Raw genomic sequence first — 7,752 nt, forward strand, 5'->3', positions numbered from 1 at the left:
TTCCTCAACACACTTTCTCTCTCATCATACTTTCTCTCTCTTCAATCTCTCCTATCACACTCACAGTTCTCTTTTTTTCTCATCACACTTTCTCTCTAATCATACTTTCTCTCTCCTCAATCTCTCTCATCACACACTCTCTCCTCATTTTTCTCATTAGATTTTCTCTCTCTTCATCCTCTCCCATCATACTTTCTCTCACATCATATTTTCTCTCTCATCTTCTCTCATCATGCTCTTTCCTATCAGACTCTCTTTTCTTATTTTCTCTCAGCACACTTTCTCTCTCTTTATTTTTTCTCATCACACTTTCTCTCTCATGAGACTTTCTCTCTCATCATTCTCTTTCATCATATTTGTCTCTCACATTCATCTTTCTCTCACATCTAATTTTTTCTCTTATTTTCTTTTAAGGGTAAAAAAGAAAATTTTAATTTATTCCGATAGAAAATATGTAACTAACCAAACATTGTTTTTAAGAGTGATATTCATGCTCATACTCATTCTCATTCCACAATACAATGATTTCCATTCGATTCCTATTCCTAGGAAAGAATCAAACGCCCCCTAATTTTCAATGATTAGTTTTGCCAAACCAAGCTAATATACGACTAATCAAGGATCATATTGTGTTAATTCTGGATCCTATTGAGTTTATTAGTGAGGCATTATGGTTGAGCTTTAATTTAACTCAAATAAGGTTCAATTTAAATACAAACAGACCAAGTTTGGGTTGAACCACGGTTATTTTGAGTTAGTTGTGGGTTGGTCCAATGGCTAGTAAGGCGATTGTTAGGTTTAGTAGCCTATTTAATCCTTGACATTTGATGCTTAGCAATTATATGAAAGAGAGAAAGTTAATTGAATAATTAAGAGTTAGCCATTTCAAGTGAGAATAACAAAAATTTAATTTTGTTTCGGCTAACATTGAAAGACATATTGGAAATTGTCTGTGTTAATTAACTTTTAATTATATTTGAAAGTTCAATTAAAAGATCAATTTTAAATGAGTTGTAAAAAAATATAATTGTGAAAATTTTCTATAGAAAGCTTCGACAGAATGATTGTTAAAAAAAAGGAATATAATAAAAGAAATATTTCACAAAAGTTGTTTAAAACTATTTAAAATTAAAAATAAAACGAATTCTTTAATAAAAATTGTTTTCTGTGGCATAGACTTTTATAAGTAAATAGGCTTTTGGGGAGAATTTAAATCTTTTTAATAGAGTTCTAGAAACCCCATTTTTGACACTATAATGTCAATTCTAGTCTTGGGAACTTCTACCCATTTTAAAAACTAACTAAAAACTGCACCAAGCTTAGTTACTTGTAGCACACCAAAACATTTGCAACATTTTAGACAGATGCGATAGGCATTCTTATGGTATCCAATTCTACCAAGACCACATTAGACCGGTTAGCCTAACCAGTAAAACCAAAGCCAACCAGGCATTCTGGCTGAATAACCAGTTCAACTGAAAAAAAAAAATGAGAGAGTTTGGCTAATTCAACCCATGTTCTGGTTCGAAAACATTGGTTGAATCTTCACACATCTTATGCAAGGCACTACTGTTTTGGATATGGAACCGTCGCAAAGGGTAACCATAGATAATAAGTAATTTACAGTGCAACATAAAGTTCAGTCATGCAAGGATTGACACTTTATGTTCACCAAACCACACAAATATCTACAGCTGAGACTTCGAGATAATTCTCAAAAAAAAAAAAAAAAAGCAACTGGAACAAAATAATGCTTGGCTTTTATGAGTCGGAAATGAACCTCAAATTCAGTCTGAGAGAAGCACTCAATTAATATGAGTTTGCAGAAATTTCTGGATGATAGTATAACATCTCATTCCATATCATCTCTTTGATCATATCTTCTCTGAGGTTCTCATCTACATCGAGATCAACAGGAACATCAGCTGGAAGATTAGCATTAGGGTCATAAAGAGGTGACATGTATGGGTGTTGCAAAGCCTCATCAACACTAATTCTCTTAGACGGATCAAAGACGAGCATCTTCTGCAGTAAATCAATGGCTAAAGGATTAGCATTAGGGTAGAGATTGACAAGAGGGATACCAGGAGTATATGGCAGGGTTTTGATATATTTCTGGGCCTTTGGATTATCAATGAAGCCAATGTCAGCATCACCCATTGTGCCAAGTACATTGATAATGAGTTTAAGTTGGTTAAGGCACTCTGTGCCTGGAAAGATGGGCTTCCGGCCTAGCAATTCTGCAAAGATGCATCCAACTGACCAAACATCTATAGACGTACCATAATAATCACAGCAGAGAAGTAACTCAGGGGCCCTATACCAGCGAGTAACAACATACTCAGTCATGTACTGTCCCTTTCCACTACTTGCACGAGCCAGACCAAAATCACAAATCTTCAGTTCACAATTGGCATTAACAAGAAGATTTCCAGGTTTCAGATCTCTGTGGAGTATATTTGCAGAGTGAATATACTTCAAACCACGCAATAACTGTAACCAAATGAAATAGTTTCAATCAGAAACAATCAAAAGTATTCTAGAATCTAAACTGCATTATGTAAACAAACCCATGTCTATTGAAACAGCACTAGAAAAAGGTGAAATATTTTAATCATACTACATTCTAAATCAGCTATCTTATAAGAAAGACATGAAATAACAGAACTATGCTACACCATACCCTCCAAATTGTACCGATCTAGTTCGATTTAGAAATTTGCACTGGGCAATTGAAGGAGTGAACTTCAAAAATCTAATTTTAACTGAAATTCCCATGAAAATTGCTGTCTCACAAACTTATAAGATTTAATTTAATTTTGTTTGTCTTTTGTTTATTATGGGCAAAATCATCGCCAGATAGATTCTGCATATCCCTATCCAGAGATTCAAGATACTATTGTTAGATTTTATTTCACTATTTGGTGGGCTTACATGTTGTTTTGTAACACATGATTTTATGTCAAACCCATTAAGTGATCTAATTGATGTCAACGTTTTGTTATTAATGATTGGCTGATAATAGAATTCCACTACTATATATAGGGCATGATCCTACAGCATCCTATGGAAGATCAGCTTGTGCTTTCTGCAAGATCTCCGGATTTCGCAGACGAAGCGATCTCTGGATTTTGCAGACAAAGCGACAATGACATATCCGTTGCATTCAGGTTCATCGTCTGCTATTGTCGTTTAATTTATTTGCGCTGTAAATTTCGATGTTGACTAGATTTTGTGCATGAATCTTACCTATTTTCTTAGTTGTCAAGTGCTACTTGCTTTTACCAGGATTGCATCACTTGACATAAATGATGTGCCCATCCTACAGAGGTCAAACCAATCAAGCAAGTTTCAATCTTCACTATGTGCTACCTAGTCAAACAGATTAGGATGCAGCCATATTACTAGATGAGAAATTGTGAATTGAAAAAGGAAGAAATAAGCAAACTAAAAATTTCTGCTACCAAAGATATACTTCAGTCAGACTTTCGCACTGTGCTTATGACAATTCTCCCAGACAAAAGTGTCTCTCCAATACTGTCAAAACAATTACAACTCCACATTAGGCCCCGCTATTAAACAAAATTTTCATCTGATACTATTTGATGCAATGTAGTAACCCACTATCATGTAAGATTAAGTATTCGCAAAAAAAAAAAAAGAAACTGGAATTCCCATGCTAGGAGCTCCAATAGTTGAAATGATAATATCCAATACAAATAATTCCCCTAAATGTATAAAGATCGTAAACTTAATTGAAATAGGTTCTAGTAGCAGCATGGTGCTAATTTAAGGCTGCCAAGTTTTTTATTGACGACTTGAACTGCATTTCACAGGATTACAATCAGAAGGGTGCAAATGTGTTTTCCGCATTACTATTACCATGTTCTTTTAGTTTCTTGCTAGTGCAGGCCAACTTTAAAAAGTCATTTTTCGATACAAATATTTACATCATGAATCGTATCAGAATCCTTAGTTGCATGAAGAACTTTTCCTGGCCTTCTCTCTATCCATCAGATCCCCAACTCTACATGATCCAATGTCAAACTAAGGAATCTATTGTTCATCTAGAAAGATGCTAATACCAACTTATTAAATTATTTTATCATCAACGAGGTACGTCTAATTACTCTTATATAGCAATTTTTTGTCTTATATTGTTTGGCCATTCCACTCATTCTTCTTAGTATATCCATCTCTGCCACACTAAAATTTTGTATATGTCATTGCCTACACCTATTGCTCTAACCTATAAAGAATGGTTCATCGTACTATAGTATTCCTAAAATTTCCTTTTAATCTAGGGAAATACATGATCATACACTACCCTGGTTCCTCTCCATATTAACCACCCAGAATTTATGATGGTCATCAACTTATACAACTGCTGAAATATTTAGTTCAATGGATATTTCTACTCCAATAACAAGCAAAAAGTTCGGTGGTTTGGAGTTCAGTTTTCCTGGGCTATGGCATTATCCGCTTGGAAGCTGTTGTCTGATTATAAAATCCAAAATGGCATCTTCTCAAGGAGATCTTGTTCCTTACTGCTTTGTTAGGGCATAACTCCTTTCTTAGATTCAAAGCCACCTAATTGATTAGCAGAGAAAATAGGGCAGCAAATTTGACTGGAAAACTCATCAAAAATTAAAAAATTGCTAATTGGTTAGAATCTCAAACAGCTAAACCATTTCTCAACTCAGATATCTGGTTTAGTCTATATAATTTTTCAGGATATTAACAAGATCAGCTTCTTCTTACTATCTCCTCATGACAAAGCAGCAGGCCCATTAAGAGTCGAGGGGACAAGAAACAATATGCTATTCTACTTGATGATTGAGGGGGACAAAAAGCCTAAATACCAAATAGGATGACATATTTTTATGCATGATCATCAAGCACGTAAGGTTCCCATTTAAACATACATGTGGAACTATGCAAATTCCAACTTGTCCTGAAAAATTTATAGAGTATCCACCAATAGGTATAGGATCCAATTACATATTCATCAACTCAGGGATAATCACTACAATTTTAAATTGTACGCTTCAGTTGAATCTGAGAATGAATTACTCAAGTTTGAGTTCATGAACTTGAGAGTTCAAAAATAGTTTAAGCAAAATGAGAGGGCTGAGATATACGAGGGTTGCAACCAATCCAAGCAATAGTTTTTTTTTCTTTTTCCTCTTTTGGGGATTCTGAATCATCAGTTACAAAGGTAAAAATTGGTATTATGTTGGAATCTGGTGATTCAAACTATAGCAATCAGTTGCATGGGCTACTACCAAGTGGTATCCCAAATACCGTGGTGATATCTGGCAGTAAGACCTTCATAACCCCAGTTGGTCATATGGAGCGCCTAACTCACAGTACAATGCGAGGTTACTACCATGACCAGAGCATTATGGAGTTCGAATGATGAGATTTGGAAGAATAAGAAGAACAAGATATACCAATTGTGAGAATTAGCATCAAGATAACATTTATATCAATTAGCTCCACATTTATCCAAGAAAATATTAAGCTTACAAAAAAACATACAGGAGGCATCTTATCCAAGTTTGTAAAAACAAGTGAAAAGAGAATGTGTTTCATCATTGTCATTATACCTATGTTCCTGGCTGATAGAAACTCATACATTTTTGAAAAAGCTAGAAAAAAGAGGAGTTCAGATTGCTACATAGCTGAACAAATTGAATCCAAAGAAGGTAAAAAGACTAAATTGTTGTGAAAAGGAAAGTCAATGGATTAAGTTTCAAGTGTGATTCTAAAAAAGAGAAATGAATTATCCATGCCAAAAAACTAAACATTATGTGGGAGACCTCAACAATATCCCCTGCTTCATTTCCTTCAAAAAGCAACAACATTCTCATGTCAATCCAGAAACCAACAAAAAGAAGCTTAGCTTATAGTACTGTTTAGGATCCCCTTTATCGGAAGAAAGTCAAACCACAAGTGAAATAGGTCATAAAAGGTCACTTATGAATAAGAAACAAAAAAGTAGCTTAATGTTAATGGAGCTTAAAAGAATATCACACACACACAAAAAAAGCTAATGCTTAAGAAACTAAACAATGGGGTCAAACAGAAGAAGCAGAAGAGATTGACATATGATGAAGCTAAGCCGTGAGAGATTGGTCAACTGCTGAAGAACAAGCTAGTAATGAGAAGTTAGCTTCTATATAAGTGGCCAACTGACAAAGATATATCTTCATGTAAAATGGGGCTATGGATAAACTGCAAGGTACCAATCTAGGCAAAAGAGAGTGGCTTATCATTAGTAGCATTGATTCTCTTTCAGGAGCATGCATAAATTCAACTTCTCAAGGATACTTACCTGAAAGAGGAAGTACTGACAATGGTCATTCGAGAGTGCCTGTGATGATTTGATAATCTGATGCAAATCAGTGTCCATAAGTTCGTAAACAAGGTAAACATCTCTAAATGATCTCCTGTGGGGTGGCATCATGATATCCTTCAAAGCAATAACATTCTCATGTCTAAGGTGCCGAAGGAGCTTCAGTTCACGTAGAGTTCTAAGCGCATCCACACGGTTATCAAAAACATTATGTATTTTCTTTATCGCAACCTTTTCATTTGTCTCACGGTTGATTGACGAGCACACAATCCCATATGCTCCTCTCCCAATAGGCTTGATTGGCTCATACTTTGTATCGATCTCAAACAAAGTTTGCCACATGAAGTAGTAGTGCTTCCCATGGTTTCTCACACCATTTGGAGGATCAACCAGCATAGCCATTTCCTAGAAAAGAAAAAAACAAACAAAGAAACAATTGGAGATTGCGCTGCTCAAAATATAAATAGACTCCAAAAAGAAGGCAAGTAAAGGTGAAAAAGATTAATCAATTGAAAACCCTCCAAAAAGAATAAATCAATGGAAAATCAAGGCATCTATATGAACCAGTTCAGTTAAACAAACTTTTGTCATTGAATAGTACATCAGAAAGAATAAAACTGTTCAATGACAGCGGTTACCAGCGATCATCATTGCAAGCTCCAAAAAGAATCGTAAAAGAAAACAAGAAAGAAATAAGATATCCAAAACCATTACGGTTCTCGATGGCAGAAAACCATGCTAACGGATGATTACCTTAGTCCAGCAACAAGACCCCAGAAGATTTGACAGGATTTATCTTCAGGAATCCTCACTTTACTTTGTTTTGAAGACAATCATTCACACTTTCGGCAGCAAAGATTTCAGCTTCCCCACTCTCCCCTGCCCTCCACCCGTGAGCTTACTCTAAAATCCCAGATTTCTGGAAACCCCAAGCGGAAGCACCCAGATCGACTCAAACCATCGGAAATTACCCTCTTTCACGACCAATTCCTTCCGGATCACCGTGGCCCAGCTCGATCAGCTCCTGCCCGCATCAATTCGCGCCCCTGGCGGCGCCCCGTACGGCTGATCGAAAACCTCTCCCTGCCCACCTTCGATTCAGCGGAAATCCTTGCCCTAAATCCAAGATATCCCCCGGTCAGTAAGCGTTATGATGGCCAGTGGATCAACCAGATGAGCAAGGCGCCAAAAAAATAATAATATAACCGACAGCTCGAGGAGTGTCATCGACGGCAGCTAGGTGTCACGCACTGCTTACGCTGGGCCGCCGATACATCCTACCGTGAGAAAACGGACGGACTAGATTCAAGAATGGTTCCATGCGTCTCATCACCCCCGTCCGTCTTCCCGTCCACCAAACAAGATATTCCTCGGAATGTTCCTCTTTTGGAATC

The 7,752-nt window shown here is 36.3% G+C and overlaps 1 protein-coding gene across 1 annotated transcript; it reads right to left on the reverse strand.

Moving 5' to 3' along the window:
* Positions 1-1,554: 1,554 nt before the first annotated feature.
* LOC121997288 (mitogen-activated protein kinase 4) lies at positions 1,555-7,523 on the reverse strand. Its single transcript, XM_042551632.1, has 3 exons — positions 7,112-7,523; positions 6,338-6,763; positions 1,555-2,493 (listed from the first exon to the last, which is right to left on the reverse strand). Exons 2-3 carry the CDS (start codon positions 6,758-6,760, stop codon positions 1,810-1,812), a joined length of 1,107 nt encoding a protein of 368 aa, XP_042407566.1. The 5' UTR covers positions 6,761-6,763; positions 7,112-7,523; the 3' UTR covers positions 1,555-1,809.
* Between the last annotated feature and the right edge of the window lie 229 nt (positions 7,524-7,752).

The sequence above is a fragment of the Zingiber officinale genome, chromosome 6A, assembly GCF_018446385.1.
Source record: "Zingiber officinale cultivar Zhangliang chromosome 6A, Zo_v1.1, whole genome shotgun sequence".
Taxonomy (NCBI): domain Eukaryota; kingdom Viridiplantae; phylum Streptophyta; class Magnoliopsida; order Zingiberales; family Zingiberaceae; genus Zingiber; species Zingiber officinale.

Coding starts and splice junctions, on each gene's coding strand:
- LOC121997288 (XM_042551632.1), bottom strand. CDS start 6,760: ATGGCTATGCTGGTTGATCCTCCAAATGGTGTGAGAAACCATGGGAAG. Junction 2,494..6,337: donor GTCAGTACTTCCTCTTTCAG/GTAAGTATCCTT, acceptor ATTTGGTTACAG/TTATTGCGTGGTTTGAAGTA.